This window comes from Giraffa tippelskirchi, chromosome 1 (genome assembly GCF_054371585.1).
Source record: "Giraffa tippelskirchi isolate mGirTip1 chromosome 1, T2T-mGirTip1v1.2.pri, whole genome shotgun sequence".
Lineage (NCBI taxonomy): Eukaryota > Metazoa > Chordata > Mammalia > Artiodactyla > Giraffidae > Giraffa > Giraffa tippelskirchi.
In genome coordinates this window covers 199581801-199603194 of record NC_137275.1, presented here as the reverse complement: position 1 = coordinate 199603194, position 21394 = coordinate 199581801, and the positions used below count along the sequence as shown (strand labels likewise).

General features: G+C 41.3%; 1 protein-coding gene and 1 long non-coding RNA gene across 9 annotated transcripts; one reads left to right on the top strand and one right to left on the bottom strand.

The window, feature by feature from the left end:
* Positions 1-10251: 10251 nt before the first annotated feature.
* On the bottom strand, positions 10252-13095 carry LOC145518698 (uncharacterized). Its single transcript, XR_014063153.1, has 2 exons — positions 12366-13095; positions 10252-11869 (listed from the first exon to the last, which is right to left on the bottom strand). It is a non-coding gene; the product is annotated as an uncharacterized LOC145518698 (long non-coding RNA).
* Positions 13096-13190: 95 nt separating this feature from the next.
* LOC145518630 (procathepsin L) lies at positions 13191-18527 on the top strand. 8 transcript variants are annotated; one of them, XM_081523457.1, is made up of 8 exons: positions 13191-13309; positions 14681-14814; positions 15103-15225; positions 15328-15474; positions 15576-15794; positions 16469-16634; positions 17278-17395; positions 18129-18527. In XM_081523457.1, the coding sequence occupies exons 2-8, from the start codon at positions 14692-14694 to the stop codon at positions 18226-18228; spliced, it is 996 nt and encodes a 331-aa protein (XP_081379583.1). In that variant the 5' UTR covers positions 13191-13309; positions 14681-14691; the 3' UTR covers positions 18229-18527. The 8 variants fall into 8 exon arrangements, with proteins under 8 accessions (XP_081379583.1, XP_081379554.1, XP_081379581.1 ...); XM_081523428.1 differs by having other exon boundaries at positions 15570-15794; XM_081523455.1 differs by having other exon boundaries at positions 13191-13442; positions 15570-15794.
* The last annotated feature ends 2867 nt before the right edge of the window (positions 18528-21394 follow it).

Here is a 21394-nt window from a genome sequence, read left to right as displayed (position 1 = left end):
AAAGACAGGGAATTTGAAGATTCTAGGGAAGATTCAGTTGGTTAAGAGCTAGGAATTTTGGAGAGTTCCATATAGAAATTCTGGAACAAAAACACCTATGAAATCATCATAGGAGGACAGTTCTACACATACTTTCCAGTTAATAGTTTTTAATAAGTTTCAGATACACATTGGAATTGAACCAAGACTGTTTTTTCACCATCGTCATCATTCTCATTTTGAATTACTCCAGGCTGCTGTATGTCCTCTTCAATGCCATCTTGAATTAGATAGAGACAGAATAAAAAGGAAAACCGAGCAAAATCCACCTCTGCCTGACTTACAAGCACTCCTAAGCTTTCTATGAGATTTAAACAGAGTAACCCCAGTTTATAAGCAGGGTGTGTGTCCTTAGTGTGTGCCCAGTGGGCTGATTGGAAAGCAAGACATATTTTCCTTCAAGTGCCAACTGTGTGGTGGTTAGGCACTGAGGCTTGTATAGGATAGCCTGTTAACCCGGGGTGCACCTGAGGTGGGACCCTGCTGATGGCACCCAATAGAACCTCACAGTGGGCAGTAAGCTCTCCCAGGAAGCCAGGCACACACCTGTCCCAGCACAGCAGATCCAGGCCTGTGGGACCTGAGAGACGGCGGGCTCTTCCAGCATCACGACACGACAGTGCAGCCTGGGAGAGAGAAGGCGTGGGGGTGGCACCCAGGCAGCCTCGGGCTGTAGGGGGGCTGATGGGACCCTGTCTATACCAGGAGATTTCCCACCACCCTTTGTTCCCCAGCCCCATATACCTGCCCAGACTTCCCTTTTCGCTAAAAGGAAGTGGCTACTGCGGAGACTGACTGTCCCTGTGGAGGTTTTCTGAGGCTTTACAGGGAGAAACAAGGCAGAACGAGGGTGACAGTCCCTCCTCCACCTCTTGGTTCATCCCATCACACAGGACGAAAAGGAAGCTTGCTGTAGGTCAGAGCAAACCCAGGCTTTGGCCAAGCAGGATCTCTGGTCCCAGGACCAGGTGCACAGGCTCATGAACAGCGAGCTGGGTCTGGAGACAGAAGTGTGCAGCAGGAACATCACCCTAGATGGGTGCCCAGGAGCAGGGGTGGAAGCAGGGGCTCTGCCCTCTGCTGTCCCCTTCCAGGGCCCCTCAGCCCCACCCAGGGAAGTGTAAGCAGCAGGCCAGCATGTGCTCCTCTGCAGTGAGCTGGGAAGTGGAAGGGAAGAAGCACCTCCAGAGGTGGCAGAAGAGAGAATGAAGGTGACATCTGTGGCTATCGCTGCTCCAAGGAGGCCCTTGGGTGGAAAAAGACACTCAGGAAGCTTTAGAAAAATAAAATCGACTTCCATGTTATTCACTGACTTTTTAAAAATTTTGCTTTCATAAATTTACAAGAAAAGAGCAATAAACCAATAGAAAATGGGAAAACTACATAAACAGTTGATTTTAGAACAAATACAAAGAACCAATGTGAAATTATAGCAAAATGCACTAATAATCAAAGATATGAATCTCAAAAGCATAGTGCTAAGTGAAAGAAGCCAGACACAAGAGAAAGCGTACTGTATGAGTCCATTTATATGAACTTTTAATAAAGGCAAAGCTACAGTGACACAAATCAGAAAGCTGATTGCCAGGGCCTGGGCTTAGGGGAGGGGAAGGGCTACAAAGGGGCAGGAGGGAAATCAGTGGAGTGATGGAAATGTTCTGTGATCATAATCATGGTGATAGTGGTTACATGACTGGATGTATTTGTCAAACTCATCAACCTGTGCAATTAAAACTAATGAATTTCTTTGTTTGTGAATGATACCACAAAGCTGACAATAAAAAAAGATTTTAAATCCTGATTGTGGATATAAAGCAAATTCAAATTCAAAATTTTAGCCCTGAAAAGTCCTTAGAGATCATCTAGTAGAACTCTTTATTTTTATATTTTTAAGTGAGGAAATGGAGGCTCAGAAATGATGTCATTTATTCAAAATTATACAGCTTGTTGGTGGTTAAAAAACACCCCAGGACCCAGTCTTTTCAGTCTTCTTTCTATTCTGCCATCCTCCCCAGGATATTTAAAATGTAAATGTATCATATCGCACAATTCACAGACATCCTAAAATACTTTGCAGATATATATAGTACTTTTAGTTTTTAACACACCCTCATTGTATTCAGCCAGAGAGGCAGAAAACCAGTAAGAAGAATGTATTAAGAGATTCATTGCAAGGAATTCATTTATGCAGTTGTGGGGCTGGCTGGGTAGGTCCAAAATTTGTGGGGCAGGTCATCAGGAAAAACATGATGGAATTCTCATGCCCGAGTCCACAGATGAGATTTCTTTTTCCTCAGGGAAGCCTCAGCTCTACTTTTAAGATCTTTCAATTGATTGAATCAGGCTCACCTAAATTATCTAGGATAATCTCCCTTCCTTAAAGTCAACCAATACGGACTTTTATCACATTTTAAAATACCTACATAACAACAACTAGATTATTTTTATTGAATAACTGGGGACTATAGCCTACCCAGATTGGCACATAAATTGACCATCACACCCATACAGCAAGTATGAACAGTACTACAATTTCCATTTTTCTACTATGGGACTGAAAGAGCTGAGTGCTTAAACTATTTGCCTAATGGCACATAGCTAACTCACATTTGGTTTTTCAGTTGTAAAATGGTTAGCAATTCTTACCTCATGTGGTTGTTGTAAGGAATATATTCAATTGTCAATTGCTTACGTAAAGTCCCTGAAACAATTGATTCTCAATGGTATACAACAACAATTAGATCATATTTTGCTTATAAATGAGCTGGTGCACAAGTTGTGAGGAAATGCACATTCTCCTTCACTACAGATGGGAGTGTGTATTAGATATATATTCAGCAAGTAGCTCCATTTCCAAGAATTAGTTTTATAACCCTTGAACATATGTGTAAAGATATATGTGCAAAGATGTTCAATGCAGTGTTGTTTGTAAATGAAAAAAAAAATCTAAACGCTCATCAATACAGGAAAAGGAGAGTATTAAAAGAATTACGATATAGTCAAACAAGGGAATACTATATGTATTGAAAAGAAATTATATCCGTGGTATAGTATCAGATCTAAAATAGAAGAGTTTGCATTTTTTAAATTTTATTTTTATTTATTAGTTTGTTTTTGGCTGTGCTGGGTCTTCACTGCTGCATGAGCTTTTCCCTAGCTGTGGAGAGCAGGGGCTACTCTCTAGTTGTGATGTGTGGGCTTCTCATTGTGGTGGCTTCTCTTGTTGCGGAGCACAGGCTCTAAGACATGCAGGCTTCAGTAGTTGTGGCGTGTGGGCTCAGTAGTTGTGGCTGCCAGGCTCTAGACCACAGGCTCAATAGTTGTGTTGCGCAGGCTTAGTTGCTCCACAGCATGTAGGATCTCCCCAGACCAGGGGTTGAACCCATGTGTCTTGCATTAGCAGAGAGATTCTTTACCACTGAGTCACCAGGGAAGACCCGAGTTTGTATTATTGATGCCATTTATCATCCGGGAGATAGAGAAGGACAGGGAGACCTGGCGTGCTACAGTTCACGGGTGCTACAGTTCTCAGGGTTGCAAGGAGTCAGACACAACTTGGTGACTGAACAACAACATGATCCTAGATGTTTCGGGTAATACCTTTGGTGGTAGACGGGGGGTGGTCCTGTACCCATTCTGTTGAAACAAACATTTTCCCCTGGAGAAATAACTTCAAGGTGGTGATGAAAGTGTTTTGGTTAAAACCTCGAAGACTGCACCACTGCTCCACTACCTGTCCTCTCTGATTGGAATATCGGCCCCTGTTTCCTCTGTTAACACAGGGGGACCTGCAGAAGGTGATGGTGAGGTCACCAAGGGACACCATGTGGGCAGCCTGAGGCCCAGTGGTGCAGCCAAACTCCCTGAAGACAGAGACATCAGGTCACAGCCGGTGAGCTGGAGCAGAGCCAGGTGGCCCTGTGGTTACAGCAGGAACATCTGAATCAACCAGGCATGTCTGAGCTGTAATGAAGGTCAGAAGGTCATTTATTCGATGTCGTTCAGGACTCCTCTTTTTCCTGATGAAATCCAGAGAAGATAGAAGTGGCTACACTTTCTGAGCCTCCCTCTACCAGGGGCATGGAATGGCTATATGGAAACTTCATTACCTGGGGATCCACAAAATAAGAAGGTGCCAAGATTGTTAGGTGAACAGGGGAAGAAAGCAAGCACAAGTCTATATATTATCCAAAGGGAATATTTGATTCTTCTCTACTGCATGGATGTAAGCTCCTCCAGCACAGGCAAGTATCAGTGTTTGTTCCTCACTGATTCCTCAGCACGGGGCCTGACATAAAAGGGACTCAGTAAGAACGGCAAAACATCACTTCCTGAATCCAGCCGCTGTGCTGTTATTATCCCAAGGCTCCACCCTTCCATTCCAACCTCTTATACAGTATCCCCAGGAGGCAGAGAGTGGGGAAGAGATGGATGTAACACGCACTCCTACAGATCTGGCTAAAGGGCTGGCAGTAAGGGCGAGGCTCAGTCATTCATGTCATTCTGGATGCAGGCCTGGTACATGATGCCGAAACACCTCAAGACCCTTTGTCTCATGCCTACCACTCAAATTCCTTAAATGAAATTGTAAACATTTTACAATTCTATCACCCTCTTAGAGGATTTCAAATCTTCTCATAGGTTCATGTGAGTTCCTTGAGGGGAGACCTTCCTAGGACAATATCACGAAAAAAATGGAAGAAATTTGGCAGAGGATAATCCTGAATGGGAAGGATGCCAGTTTCCATGGTTTTGCGGTCATTGAGGGCTGTTTCCCTGGATCAAGTTACAACCTGCTCTACTGCCTTACAGTAGGATTCTAGATGAATGGTAAAAGCAATAACATGACCAACAGATCATATCTCAGTTGCAACAGATGTCATGGCAATGTTGGTGTACCTTCGGAATGAATGTCATTCAAGGATATGTTCATTTTAGAGAGAGAAATTCTGAATGTGGCTGCTCGTATCAGTATTCATGTTATCTCATTTAATTTTTAATACAATCTTATGAGATGATTGCTATTATCCACATCTTATAGTGGATGAAACCAAAGCTTGGAGAGGATACGTTATTTGTACAAAGTTTATGACTACCAAAGTTGAGATTGGAACTATCTATATTTTGAAGACAGTGCAATTGGGTAGCAAATTGGGTCAAAGGGTACTGAAAGTTGTTGCTTTTATTGGTTTATCATTTTTCCACTGACTTTTTTTATGAAGACATGGTCGTAACATAGAAAAGCTTTAAAGTAGAAGTTTTGGAATATTATTTAATTGGATATCAAAGTTTAATGTTTTCAGCAAAGCATTCTTATTTATCAGTTCTCTCCTCCATGTCAATCAAAATAATAAACAGGAAGAAGAGAAAGTATAAATGTTTTTCACAGCTTCTCAATCCAAAAGAAAAACTGTAAAGGTAAAACAGAAATGAAAGTTCACACAAGTCCCCAGTGTTTCCTGCTCTTTCACTAACTGGGCAAAATGATCCAACTATCAGCTTTCAGCTTTCAATGGCCACTCCCCATTGTTCTTACAGAAAGATTTCATTGTCTGTTGGATTCAGTGCCTAGATTTTCAGAGTATTCAACAGGGGGAAATGCCACACGATACCAAATGAATTTATTATGTGAGTACAGTGTGTTCTTGGAAATCGCTAAACACTTGATTAGATGAGTCCTACCTCCATGCTCATTTTTACCATTTCTCTCATGCATCTCTATTTCTTTTTCCTTAATGTCTCTTTAGGGTTCTCCTAAGAGAGGGGCAAGAGAAGAGTAGCATATCTCCTTGGGATCAGGCAGGAATGAGAGCTTCTTGGCTTACCATCTAAAGAGGCCACTTACTGTGACCTCCTGGACTGCCTTGGTGGATTCCAGCAGAGTTCTAGAATTTATCAGGACTCTGAGGATGGGGTGGTGAGGACTCTGGGCACCTTTGCTGATTAGCTCCTGATCTTGGAGACTCTCTAAGGAAAGAAATAGTTCTAAGCTCCCTGTGGTATTTCTAAGCATCTGAAAGATAGTGAAGAGGGTCTAGGATTTCTGTGTTCTGGGAGCAAGAGAAGTTCCCCAAGTCCACATGAGACCCACTGATTTCTGGACCAAGTACCACAGTCCCCAGGAAATTGTAGTCAAATTGGCAACAATCCCTCTCTTAGCCCAATGATTGTCATTCTGCAGTGATGTTTATTGCATGTCTGTCACACACTGGAGACCCCAAGACTGTAAAACAAAGTCTTTGACCTCAAAATGATTTTGTTGGGAAGATGATACTAATTTCTTAGTATTATCCACATCTTATAGTGGATGAAACCAAAGCTTGGAAAGGATACGTTATTTGTACAAAGTTTATGATTACCAAAGTTGAGATTGGAACTATCTATATTAGCTTTGGCAGTCCTCTTTGTGCAACTAAAACACGTATTTTTACGTTAAATTATCCTTTAGTTCCATTTCCCTTTTTGAACTTGGAGAAAAAATTCTTCTTTTACCACTATCCAAATTTTCACAAATTCTATTCACTTTCCACAGAGTCATGCAACCATCACTGGACACTATTACTGAGCATTGCATGACAGTAATTTTTACAATGCGCCCATGGAAATTTTTCTAATTTTTACTTTTATTTTATCTATTTATTTATTGGCCTTGACACACAACATGTGGAATCCTAGTTTCTCGACCAGGAATTGAATCTGGGCCCTTGGCAGTGAAAGCACAGAATCCTAACCACTGGACTGACAGGGAAGCTTCAAAACTGGGAAAGTGTGTGTTAGGGGTAAAGTGCTATGCAGAGAGGTGGGTGCATTTAGAAGACATACATGCCATATCCACAGTGTAGATGCTAATTAGCCTTGGAATGGCCACGTTGTGTGATCTTTGTTCTTTAGACAAGAAGCATAGCATTATGGGAAGAAAACACTCAGGCAGAATAATCAGACTACAAGCTTACTAATTCAATGGTGTGGTGGGGCTACAAGACTGGCAGGAACCTATGCATTCCGCCATCTGCCTGTTTTCTCTTCCTAGAGTTGGAGAACACCATCTTCAACCAGAGTTGTGTGTTCTATACAGAACTCTTACATGCTATTTTATCTGGCCATGTTAGCAGTGATTCCCAAGAAAGATCAGATTCCATATTTATAATATAAGGTTAGTTCTTAAAGTAGAAGCTGAGTTCCTCCATGGATATTATGGACATAAGGATAAAGTTTAGATGTGATTGAGACCACAGCTATAGGACTGCTTTGAGGACAATGAAACAAAGATAGAGTGGTAGCAATCACAGGTTTTTTTGGTGGGGGGCAGGCAGTGGAGGGATGAACACACAGGACACAAGAAAAAGCATACATAAATGACCGGAGTGGATTTGCTAACTCAGCAAAATTACCAGAGCTTCTGTTGAAAAAAATTCCCTGGTTTTGGTTTTCGAGATGATCATATAGGGAATTGGGTATACCTAATTATATGGTTATATTTCCTTTTTGTGGCTTCAATTTTTTAAAAAAGGAATATTTCATGTGTGTGTTTTTAGAATTGGTGAATGAATGAACCTCACTTTTTTAATACCTGAGCTTCGCAAATTCATGAGTTGTTGAAGCATTGTCATCAAAGGTAGGCTTAAAAATCTAGCAATGACTTGATCATAGGTAAGATGTAGAGCTTTTGTCTCTGAGAAATGATCAAGCAGGGAAACACTCAGGAGGCACAAGGCAAAACACCCTGCTAGAAGCTGATCGGGTGGGAAGAGGCCCAGCCCAGGGCAGGCATGACTCTTCGGGGCAGTCACATGCCTTCTGTGTGACTCACTTGTCTTTTCCTCCTTTCACATGACACCAGGTAAGCCAGAATCAGCACTGAACTCCAGAGCCTGGCCCTGAGAAATTGTGGCTCCTTATCTCACGTTTCCTCAGTGCTCTTGCTTCATTTTCCTTGTGCCCTCTGGCAACCAGAATCCCATTTGCCGAGTGAGGGCTGGGGGCTGGGGGTGAGGGACCAAGGCCAAATCTCCAAAGCTCAGCTTCCTTTTATAAGCTCTGCCTGCCTAAAGCGCATTTATTTCTTCAGTGTAGAGAGGAATCTGGCACCACCCTTGATTTTGTATAGCCCACTGCCGTGACCATCTCCATCTGTAAAATGGGGCACCCGTCTCCTGGGGCAGTCGTTCTCCTTGTGGGTCCCCTTATCTGAAACATCTACATCACTAGAGAACTTATTAGAAAAGCAAATTCAGGAACCCCATGCCAGATCCCCTGACTCAGACACTGGGAGTTAGAGGTCAGCAATCTGAGTTGTTACAAGCCCCTGCCCTGCCCCCAGGTGATTCTGATGCACTTGAAATTTGAGAATTACTGTCATAATGTTGTCGGGGACTTAAATGAAGGTGCACAAATAACATTCTTAGAACAGTGCCTGGCACCTGTGTTATTTAGCTATTAGAATCATCATTATCATCAGGGGAATCTTTTCCAATCATGCTTCAATTTCCAGAAGTACCAAGCATTCACAGATGGAGTTATCTTTCCCATGGAACACTGCTCCCCCATACCCCCACCTCATGAATATATGCAAGCTCTATTAACAGCACAAAGGTCTTCTCTGTCTTGACTTCTTCACATAATGATGCAGTATGTCCAGAGAAAGACTTTATTAATAGGGATGATTGCAATAGAAAGATGCTCAAAGCCTAAACCAGAAGTATCTCAGGGTAGGAGTGGGTGAGCAATGCTTTTATATGCAGAGACCATGGAATAGGTGGTTGTGAAAAGAGGAGGGAAAGGGAGGTAATAAAAACTGCTGCGTGGGAGTCTTGAAACCTAAAAAACTGTGTCAAACTTTGCACTAACAGGAGAGTTAAGGCAAAAACTGTTGTCTACCATAGGGTACATGAGCAAAGAAGTTATAGAGTGGGAAGGTGCCATACAGGGCCTAGCTGTACTAGTGAAGCCAGCCTAAAGTTATGTTAAACACAAGTTTGAAACACAGTCAAAAAAACTGATTCTCACTTATACCATTCTTTACTTATACCATGTTAGGACCCCAAACATATAAGATCTTAATTCTTGGAACCTGTAAATGTTACCTTATATCATAAATATTTTGCAAATGTGATTAAGTATTGGAGATGGAAAGATTACCCTGCATTATCTGGGTGGGCCTAAATATTCTTATAAGAGGGAGGTGGGGAGATATATGACACAGACTGATGGAGCGAAGGCAGCGTGACCACAGAGGCAGAGATGAGAGTGATGCAGCCACAAATCAAGGAGTGCCTGGCGGCCTCAGAAGCTGGAAAAAGGGAGGAGCAGGTTCTCTCCTAGAGCCTCCGGAGGGAGTACAGCCCTGTCAACCCCTGGTTTTCAACCCAAAGTGATGCTGATTTTGGACTTCTGATTTCCACAACTGTGAGAGAATAAATTGTTGTTTTAAGCCACCAAGCTTGTGGGAATTTGCTATAGCAACCATAAGAAACTAAAATATCTTGTTTCATTAAGAGACTTGCAGATTTTAGGAAGAGTTCCTCTTATAATCTTAAATAAAAAAATAAAAACAAGTTGCTCAGTCTTGTCTGACTCTTTGAGACCCCATGGACTATACAGTCCATGGAATTCTCTAGGCCAGAATCCTGGAGTGGGTAGCCTTTCCCTTCTCTAGGGGATCTTTCCAATCCAGGGGTTGAACCCAGGTCTCCCGCCTTGCAGGTGGATTCTTGACCAGCTGAGCCACAAGGGAAGCTCCTTATAATCTTAGGCTAGGGGAAAATCCCCCAAGGTCAGCTCCTATGTTACCTACTGCACCAATATGCTTTGTCATAATCTCATTTAAATATATTGATCATGGCTGTGCACATATGCTGTAAAGTCAAGGCTACTGTAGTAAGTCTTAGTTTTTTTAAATGGAAAGGCTGAGCTTCAGAAAAGCTGTCAGGAAAGTTATATGTAGAATGTGTGTGCTGTGTGCTGTCATTCAGTTGTGTCCGACTCTTTGCAAGCCTAGGGACTGCCGCCTGCCAGGCTTTGCTATCCATAGGATTTTCCTGGCAAGGATACTGGAGTTAGATTGCTGTTTCCTCCTCCAGGAAATCCTGACTCAATGATTGAACCCATGTCTCCAGTGTCTCCTACACTGCAGGCAGATTCTTTACCATTGAGCCACTGGGGAGGTCTTTACATGCAGACATGTCTAAGTAAATGCACAAACTACACCAGGAGTGGTCAATAAGCACCAAGTAGGAATTTAATTAATTTTTGTAGATTGATTTACTTACTCACTTAAATTGGCTGTTTAACCCTATAGGAAAAGCAAGGTTACAGAAGCTTAGAAAAATAGGTTATTTCTTAAGTGGCTTCATTTGAACATCTAATCATAAACAAACACTTTTCTATAAAATCATAAACACTTTTCTATTAAATTATAACTAGTAAAACACTTTACAAATGGATTGAATAATGATTTTTAGGAGTAATTAATGGCTCATTGAAGTTAAACAAATTAGAGGGGGCTGTTATATTGGGGAGAGATGTTAAGTGGCCTCAGGGTCTTGAATACCACCTCATAAGATTTGTTCATTCCACTATGGTTTAAACTTCCAGAGATGGGATAAAGAATTTATATCCTGTTTCACAAGTAAGCAAAAGAAATCTAGACAGATTCACACAAAAATATCCTTTCACAGATAATTGTTAAGTTATACCAACTGCATTTTATCAAAAGTAGAGCTAAGGGTTGGTTACTTGGCTAAAATGTGACTGTTTCAATAATTAGCACTCACCTAAGCTACTTTACAAAGAAGTGGGAATAGAAGAAGAAAAGGAACATAATGGTTAGTAATAACACAACTCTGTAATGCATTATTTAAGAGATAATTTTGTTAGCAGATTTCCTGAGTTTGAGCAATAATGCATTGTCTTGTTTAAATGGCTTTTTCCTGAATTTAGGTATTTCTTAATTTTAGGGTTTGATCATATTTGCTTAAAGCAAAAAAAGAGTTCATTTCCCCTCCATTGTGTTTTTATCACATTCCAAGAAACAAAGGAGATGCCATTCTTTGGAGCAGCACCAGTTACACAGCCTCCAGTCAGGTATTGCTCAAGGCAGATAGTAGCAAGTTTTTCCACCCTCTGCAATCTTAAGGAGCTGAGACCCAAGGGCAACTGTAAAACCCACGTGTTAAAATAACTTAGATTTCTTGTGATAGACTGAGTAAACAAACGGACAATGGTTCGACTTCATATGACAATAGAACTCTGACCCACAAAAGAAAACTGCAGCAACCACTTCAGAACTGTCAGGACTTAGTGAGTGGCTAACAACTTATTTTTGCTTCCAATTCCAGGACAAACCAGAGAAATCAAAATATTCTCCCAAACACAAGATGTATCATTTCTAGGTACTCTTCTTCCAGCTTGCTTATAATAACAGCCTCCAATCAGGGATTATGGAAACTTTCCACTTTTCTCATTATAAAGCTTTCCATCACCCAGACAAGAATTGCATCCTTCCTTATATCATGTTGTTTCCATGTAGGGAACAAGTTTTTCCCATGTAGGTGCTCTTTCCACGTGTGAATGATACTTGAGTTGACCGCCATGTGTGTATAGATACTCAGTTGCTCAAGTGTCCAATTCTTTGCCACTCTATGGACTGTAACCCGCCAGGCTCCTCTGTCCAAGGGATTCTCCACGCAAGAATACTGGAATGGGTTGCCATGCCCTCCTCCAGGGGATCCTCCTGATCCAGAAAGATGCATCTCCTGCGTCTCCTGCATTGGCAGGTGGATTCTTTACCACTGAGCCTCCTAGGAAGCCCCATTGATCACCCCAACTACTTCTAAATAAAGAAAAGAAAAAGAACAAAACAAAAATTTCTAGCCATTCGCCATACAATATATATTTCTGTAACCACCTGAGAATTCCTGGGTGTGAGCTGTGTTTGAAAGGAAACAGATTCTACTTCAAAGAACATAAAATAGACATTTTTAATAAATTGATTTTTAAAAATATTTGTGCTTCTACGAAGGTTACTAATTTAATTTTAACTAAGTTTTCAAATCGATACACAGTATGACTCTATTTTTGTTATATACATATAAAAGAGTTATGGGTGAGCGGTTGAGGGTGTTTATTTTCTAAAATATATTTTCTATAACGAATATGTTTCTTATATAATTTTTTAAAGTAACTTTTAAAAAAGTTTCTGAATTAATTTTCTCAAATCTTTAGCTCTCTATTTTTTCCTCTATCGAAAATATTTCTTCTAACCATGTAAACCTAAATTCTAACATTAAACATAATTAAAGCACTGATTTTAGAAGTGGATTTCTTACATCTCAAGAGAAGTACTTTGGATACTTCTCTTGAAGTAAGACACTCTATCCTTCTCTTGAAGGAAGACAACAATCCATAATCCAGAGAGTGGGGAAGCATAAGTGGTTTCCACTCTTTTTCCTCGGCTCTTCTCCTTTTTATTAAGACCAATTTTCTGTAAATAGCTCATTTCTGTTGGTTTTAAGACAGGCTTGAAAGGCGAGAAGACCTCCTGACTTGGAAAACAGGAAAGGGCATAACAAAATGCACGCCGTCTCTGCAGACCCACCCAGCCCATCCCTTTGCCTCCTGAGATTTGGGCAGTGACCAGTCACAAGCTTTGAGGAACTGCCATTCCGCTCCGATTCTTTTCAAATCCAGCTGGTACCACCCTCAACCCGGGAGGGAACACGTCTGCCTACGGGCTCGGGGTTCCTCTAGCCTGCCCCACCTTTGCTGTTGAATAAGCGGGAACCCCTAGACAAGACAGTTCTCAATCCTCCCGCAGATTTTCACCAAAAACTCTAGGACCAAAGGAGTTACAGAGTTACACTGAAAATCCAATTGGGGCTCCCTGTAAGCTTCTTTTCGTGAACTCAGCCGAGCACAGGAATTCCAGGTAGTTAGTTGATGTTCGTCCCCAGGAAGGCGCCGGACCCCTCCTCAGCACTGCCCAAGGACCCCCAGCTCTTCGTACTCGGTTCTATTCCGTACGGCCTTCCCTGGGACAAGTTGGAACAGAGTCGCATCACGCGCCCAGAGTATCCACGCCTGGAGGCCCTGCCCGCTGACCAGCTCAGCCAATCGCTGCGCGGGCAGGCGGGAGGGGCGGGGCCGGGCGGGCCGCAAACCCAGGCCTTAAAGGTTGAGTCAAGCGCGACCTGGCCAGCACCTCGGGCCTCGGCGACCTTTGGAGAGTTACGTGCGACCGTGGAGTGCGCCTGCGCAGCTTTGGAAGCCGCAGGTCTGGGACCCAGTCGGGCTGAGGCGGGTCCGGGCCAAAGACTGGAGGAAGCGATATCCAGGGACTCGGGGAGGGAGTAGGCGCGACCTCCAGGAAACAACGGCGTCTACCCGCCGGGAGTTAACGAAGTTGGGTCCGCACTGCCTCGAGCTTTGGCCTCCTTGAGGTGGTGAAGGGGGAAGGGCTATTTTGGGGAAACCCAGGGCGAAGCTGAGACCACAGGGGGTACTAGGCCAGTCAGTCTCTGGGCGACAGCGGGCACAAAGTCCCGGTGGATCGCGGCAGTCTGACCTCCGAACGCCGGGTTACGGGACCAGTCGCTCGCTGCGCCACCGTAAACATCCTCTGGAAGCTACTGGCTTGTGCGGAGGCCTGAGAGTGGGGGCGGCACGTTCGTGGGCTGGCTCCACCTGCAGCGCTGGTGCGAGCTCAGCCCGGCCGGGTTCTCCGAGCCCTAGGAGTCAGAGTCGGGCCCTGTCCGGCACGAGAACTGGGGCTCAGGTCGCCGTCGTGATCGCGTGCCAGTTTGAGGGAGAGAGAAGTGTGGGCCACAGGACAAGGGGAGGGACGGGTGGAGCGCTGGGTGCACTTCGGCCCACCTTGTCTTGGGGAGGGTTTTCAGAAAGTTTTCAAGTAACGGAGATTCGAAGGTGTAACTCTCCCTCTGCCGTATATTAGTCAAGAAGAAAGGTGTGAGGTAGCACCTAATTCTTCGGGATTCATGTCTGTCCTTACTTTGGATCAGACGTCCTGATAAATAAAATTTTTCGTCACCTCCGTACCTTCAGTAAGTAACCTGAACCAACGGTTTCCTAGCTCTTATTATCTTAAGACTCCGACCCACAAGATGGCAAAGACCCTTGCGTGCCTGTGTACTTGTGCGTTCAGTCTTGTCCGACTCTGCGACCCATGGGCTGTAGCCGCCAAGCTCCTCTGTCCATGGAATTTTCCAGGCAGGAATATCTAAGTGGGTTGCCATTTCCTTCTCCAGAGGCTCTTCCTGACTGAGGGGTTGAACTCGAGTCTATTTCGTCTCCTTCACTGGGAGACGGGTTCTTTACCAGCTGAGCGATCCTTACAATAGTGAATTTTCAGTGCACTCATAGTGAAGTCGGTTTCAATTCCTATAGCACTTGTCGCCTGTTTTTTCAGTTTGATGGCTGAATCAAAATGTAATAATTTGGTGTAATATTTTATCTGTTTTTCTCCATCTGTATCTTTAACCTTTTTCTACAGACCTTTCATAAATATTTGAGAAGATAATTTAAATGTTCTCAGTCCACTATAGTGGCTGTAACATCTCAGAAGAAAGCTTTTTTTATTTAAGGATTGGCCTCATCAAATACTTACTAATTTCTTTTTCTTTCTTAGGTTTTTGAAACATGAATCCATTCTTCCTGACTGTCGTTTGCTTGGGAGTAGCCTCAGCTGCTCCAAAACTTGATCCAAATTTAGATGGACATTGGCTCCAGTGGAAGGCAACTCACAGGAGGTTATATGGCATGGTTGGTAACATCTGAAAATGTCCAGAGGGACCCCCACAGAGAATGGTCTGTGCTGTTGGTCTGAATAGTTTCTGGAGTAGTTTTGTCAACTTTGACCAAGGTAGTACCTTAATAGCATATATTTCTGAGCACAGCATGGGCATATATTCCTGTGTGGGAGTTTGGAGAACAGCTCCCAGAAGTATAAAGCCATTCCTGACAATTTTTCTCTGTCTGAAAATGCATTTGGTGAACATGGGTTGGGTTTTAAGTAGAAATAAAAATGATCAGTTATATGTTTACATCTAGAATGAAGAAGGATGGAGGAGAGCAGTGTGGGAGAAGAATAAGAAAATAATTGACCTGCATAATCAGGAATACAGCCAAGGGAAACATGGCTTCAGCATGGCAATGAATGCCTTTGGTGACATGGTGAGTGTGGCATGAGTTGCTGAATTTTTGTGCCTCCTCTTCTCAGTACTTTAGCAAAATAACTTCTTACTTTTTCTACATTTTATTTACTTTTCCTTAAAGACCAATGAAGAATTTAGGCAGGTGATGAATGGTTTTCAAAATCAGAAGCATAAGAAGGGGAAAATGTTCCATGAACCTCTCCTTATTGATGTCCCCAAATCTGTGGATTGGACTAAGAAAGGCTATGTAACTTCTGTAAAGAATCAGGTATGACAGTATTCAAAATTTCAGAGTGTTTAGTTATATGGACTGTTGCTGGTCTTTGTATCTGTCTTGTAAACTGATGGCTCTTTTATTCTCAGGGTCAGTGTGGTTCTTGTTGGGCGTTTAGTGCCACTGGTGCTCTTGAAGGACAGATGTTCCGGAAAACTGGCAAACTTGTTTCACTGAGTGAGCAGAACCTGGTGGACTGCTCTCGGCCTCAAGGCAATCAGGGTTGCAATGGTGGCCTAATGGATAATGCCTTCCAGTATATTAAGGACAACGGAGGCCTGGACACAGAGGAATCTTATCCATATCTTGCAACGGTAAAAGGAGGTCCTTATCTTGTCATTACAGCTCTGCTTTCTAACATTTTCAGAGATAGGAGACACCTTATTGAGCATTCACATTTTAGATGCAAACTGTTAGAACCACCATTATAAATTATCAGCTATTGCAGAGGTCTCTGATTTTAGATGGTTAACAGAGTTTGTCTTCTATGCAACATGGAGAATATGTGCGCTATTCTATGTGTACATGCGTGCTAAGTCACGCCAGTCATGTCAGACTCTTTGTGACATCATGGACTGTAGCCCGCCAGGCTCCTCTGTCCATGGGATTCTCCAGGCCAGAATACTGGGGTGGATTGCCATGCCCCCCTCCAGGGAATCTTCCTAACCCATCTCTTATTATGTCTCCTGAATTGGCAGGTGGATTCTTTACCACTAGTGCCAGGTAGGAAACACCATTCTGTATATAATACATATTTCTCCATAGTGAAAAATTTATTATGGCCAGGTAGATATTAATGGCCTCATTGAAGAAATATCTACTACTTTTTCAACTTCAAACCAATCAGCATTTTTCTTGGCTGCTTTATAACAAAATTGACTTAGAAATCATTAAGTTGCAATCTGCTGAGTCTTAATGGTCCTAGAATTCATGTTATCCAGGAGGTGAATGGTAGTAATCAAGTCTTTTTCCCCTTTACCTTTAAAAGGACACAAATAGCTGTAACTATAAGCCTGAGTGTTCTGCTGCCAATGACACTGGCTTCGTTGACATCCCTCAGCGGGAGAAGGCCCTTATGAAGGCAGTGGCAACTGTGGGCCCCATCTCTGTTGCTATTGATGCAGGCCATACATCCTTCCAGTTCTATAAATCAGGTAGGTGTTTGTCTTTTATTATAGAAATTCAGGCAGTCAAAATTGGACAACACCACCATGATTGACTTTGGCATGGAGTCCTGTTTTCTAGGACTAAAGAATTTTGAGTGTATTCATTTAATAATGGTGTTTCCATTTGACATTATGCTTTAAGCATTTTCTCATGATGACAAACTCTTCATAAATATTTTTAAATGGCTATGTAATTAATTCTTTATATACAACCTATATGTAACTATTCTTCAATTGTTGGGCCCTTTTTCAAAGTTTTTTACTATTACAGTTAGAACTGTAAAGAATCCAATAGTTCAAGTATTTTTTTGTTTTGTTCTATTTTATTAGTTGGCATTCAAGGAGTAGAGAGGATTATGCTAATTATTATTAGTAGGTATTATTATTGGAAACCTTTTTTAAGTGGAAAATTTATCTATTTTGTTGAATTTTGTTGATTTCTAGTAAGTTGAGTTTTTATTTTTATTTTTCATCAGTCGTTATTTTTGGTTGACTATTTAAGTCTTATTTGGAATTTGTTTATGACATTTCACTGAATTTTGAGATGCTTCTCTTTATTAGTCGATAGGATGGGTTACTCTCATGTGTCACTTGGAGCTCCTTATCCCAACACTGAATTTTACTCTCCTAGGTATTTATTATGATCCAGACTGCAGCAGCAAAGACCTGGATCATGGTGTTTTGGTGGTTGGCTATGGCTTTGAAGGAACAGATTCAAATAACAATAAATTTTGGATTGTCAAGAACAGGTATAAAACCCCAAATGTTATATTTTAAATTGAAAAGGGAAGTATTTAATTACAGGTACAAGAATTTTGAAATCCCAGAAAGTCTTTCTCCTTGTTAAAGTAAACAGAGAAGTACTAACATGTGATTATAAGATTCTGTAGTGAGTTTGTTGGGGTTATTATTATGTATTTGTAACATTGTATTTTTAAATTATGAAAATTTTCTTAATTCAGAAACACAGCTAGCCCAAGGGTTTTAAATAAAGAATTTTTCACCTGTAGAGCTGAGAGCTGCCTTCCTTTTTCTGTCTCTAATTTTTGAACAAAGAATAGCAAAAAAACATCTGCCTCTGCTGATTCTTTCAATCTGAAAGATTGTCCAAGAGGCCAGTGGCCTCTGTGCATCCTTTCTTTCTATTATCATTTGATGTCCTGCCAATGCATTTTACTCCCAGCACTTAGAGGCCTTTGAGGATTGTAAGAATCAATTTTCACAGCTAAACCTCTTTAAAGTGAGGTGTAAGATAGCCTGTGGAAACAGACTGTTCCATTGGAATCTCAGTTCTGCCTCAATATCCTACCTTAAAAAGTAAAGATAAGGACCCACAGGAGTAATATACTTATAAATATACGTAACAGAACTTACAGTTGTACCTAATACATGGTAAGTACTATTTTAATTATTAGTTACTATTAATGAAACTAATGTGTACTTGATTCTTTATATAAAATGGAAAACATGTTCTTCTTTCAGTTGGGGTCCAGAATGGGGCTGGAATGGCTACGTAAAAATGGCCAAAGACCAGAACAACCATTGTGGAATTGCCACAGCAGCCAGCTATCCCACTGTGTGAGCTGATGGATGGTGATGGTAGAGGACTTGAGGACAGCATATCTGGAGGAATTTTATCTTAAAACTGACCAAACCCTTACTGTATAAGATATACACTTGAATCATTGAGGATCCAAGTTGTGATTTGAATGCTGTGACATTTTTATAAGGGTAAAATGTTACCATTACTTTAATTACTATTATAAATAGCTTTATAATGTTAAAGACTCATTGCTTAACTCTAAGACTTTTGAATTTTCATTTTTTAAAAGGATATATAAAACTCTGCCTTTTACAATAAATTTTAATTCACTACTTAAAGGTGGAACTTTCTCTTTTTAATGCATTAACTTGTAGTAGTTGGGGTATATAATTGGCCTATAAAGACATAAGTGAATGTGCCAATGTTGCATTAGGACTAAACACTGGGTGACTTTCCAAATATTCTAGTTTTAAATATGCATATTTTATGTCAACTGTGTTACCTAGTGTTTCCAAAAGTAAATTTAATCGTTGTGATTAACAGATTTTCAGGTGCTTGTTAATAACTGGAGAAATGTGTTCAAGAGCCATAAAAAATGAGGCTGAGCTACAAGAATAGTCCTCTGGCCTCAGAAGACTGACGAGAGATCACTTGGGCACACTTGGGCTTAGCTATCTAATCTCTGAATTAAAGAACCTCAGAAAGGAACAAAAGAGGCTAGTCATATGGCTACACAGTGACTACAAATAAAACAGTATGTTTGTAATACTTAAAAGATGGGAAGGAAATATGCCAAACTTCTGGATGAATTAGGGATGATTATTTTCTTTAAGCTGTTCTGAAGAAACCATGTATTTTTATTAGGAAAAAAATTATAAAAATATATGTACATTTCCTGCAAACTAAAGAAGCACACATACATATTTAAAAAGTCCCATGTTCCCAGTCAAGGAAATACAAGGAATAAGCTGCAGAAATATTTAATTTAGCCATAATCTATTGTGAAGGAAATGAAAGATGGAGGACAACTGGAATCTTATATCCCACAAAACCTGTAATAGTCTTTGTCCACAGCCATTTCCAGAAAATACAGTTTACCACATTCAGTCAGGCTTTCCTTCATCTTACTTTACAACAGCAGGCTAACTCAGTGCTGTCTACAGACTCCTGAAGCAACTAAAGACTAAGGAAACATGTAGATGCTAAATTGAGTGAAAGTATGATGGCTTTTTATTTAAGTAATAAAGTTTCAAGTCTGTCAAAGCAGAATACCTCCTGTAGATGTCTAAATTGTATTTTAGTATATTTGATGTTTCTATAACTTTAGCTTACAAAAAGTTCCAGACCACATCTATCATCTAACAGGATTTTTTTTCAGAGGAGACAATAGACTTGAAGTAGAGCTGGAAACAAATTTGATCGTCACAAAAATCTGAAGTACAAACTTACTACAAGTATTTCCTATAGTCCAGATATTTAAATAGTTCTTTATAATAGTTAAATTGCAAAGGAAGTAAAGAAAGGTGAGAGAGAATTCAGCAAATATGAGGAAGGACTTCGTTTATGTGGGTATGTAGCTCTAACACTTACATGCATGTATGCTAAGTCGCTTCAATCATGTCTGACTCTTTGCAACCCATTGGACTGTAGCCCACCAGTCTCCTCTGTCCATGGGATTCTCCAGGCAAGAATATGGAGGGTTTTGCCATGCCCTCCTCCAGGGGACCCAGAAATGGAACCAATGTCTCTTAAGTCTCCTGCCCTGGCAGCAGGTTCTTTAGCACTAGTGCCACCTGGGAAGTCAAAGGGAAGGAAAGGGCTCTGTAATAAAGCTTCATTCATAGCATATACTTCAATCAGTATCTCCAAGGTATTTTGGGGCTTCCTTTGTGGCTCATCTGGTAAAGAAGCCACCTGCAATGCGGGAGATGTGGGTTTGATTCCTGGGTTGGGAAGATGCCCTGGAGAAGGGAAAGGCTACCCACTCCAGTATTGTGAACTGAAGAATTCCATAGACTGTGTAGTCATGGGGTCGCACAGAGTCAGACATGACTGAAGTGACTTATCATGCATGCATGCAAGTGTTAGAGCTACATACCCATAGAAACTACTTCTACAAATTCTTAAAATTTGTAAACATTTTTTAAATTCTTAGAATCAAGTATAGCCTGCCTATTTCTGTTAATAATTGGTGATTGATAAAAGCTAGAGCAATAAGGCCACATTAAGTTTTGCATGTAAAATTTGAATTTGGTCATATTTTCTAATCTTAGTTATCTTTTGACTGGTATGAAAGACTGAAAAGCAAAGGAAAACTGGGATTTAGAAAAGCAAATATTAATGATATCTTCACTTTAAGCAGTGGAGAAGGAAATGGCAACCCACTCCAGTATTCTTGCCTGGAGAATTCCATGGGCAGAGGAGCCTGGTGGGCTCCAGTACATGGGGTTTCAAAGAGTTGGACATGACTGAGCAACTATCACTCACTCACTGACTCACTTTAAGCCCAGAATTTCACAAATGTCTGTGATCATCTCTATTTCTAAATTATAAACTATTGTCAAGAGCTGCTCCATGGTCTTGTTCCTTAGTACCATATTTTGAAACTTTTGTAGTTTATATATATTCAAGTATTAAATTCCCACTTTTATGTGACAACACTGTATGGGCTCTGGGGGCACGGGAGTAAAGCAAACAGTCACAGTCCCTCCATCATGGAGGTCACATTCTCATGTTGCTGAGCCCATGCATAACCTCCATCTCTGCCACAATGGCCATTTTGCTCACAAGCCCATTGGCAATGATAGGAGTGGCTGGGTAAAGAATCTGGTATCCACAGCACACTTCATCCTATTCACTTGATTTACCGGGGTCACCCTTAGGTGAGCATTCACCTAGGACTCAAATATACTCATGCTTTTTGCCCATTCAGAGAGCTCTGTCCACATACCTCTTCTACAGATCTCTGTTGTCAATTTTCCAGTTATGTTCCAGATCTCTGATCATCCAGCCAAACCATGGCCACAGTCCATGGATCAGTATATACTCATACATCTGGCCATTTTTCCTTCTAAGCAAAATGAACAAGATGCTCAACATTCTGCTCACAGGGAGAATTATCCTTTATCCCTGTCCTAAGAGTGTCCCAGAAAGGAACTTTAGTGCTGCAGCTGTCCACTTCACTTGGCACCTGCATATCATGCAA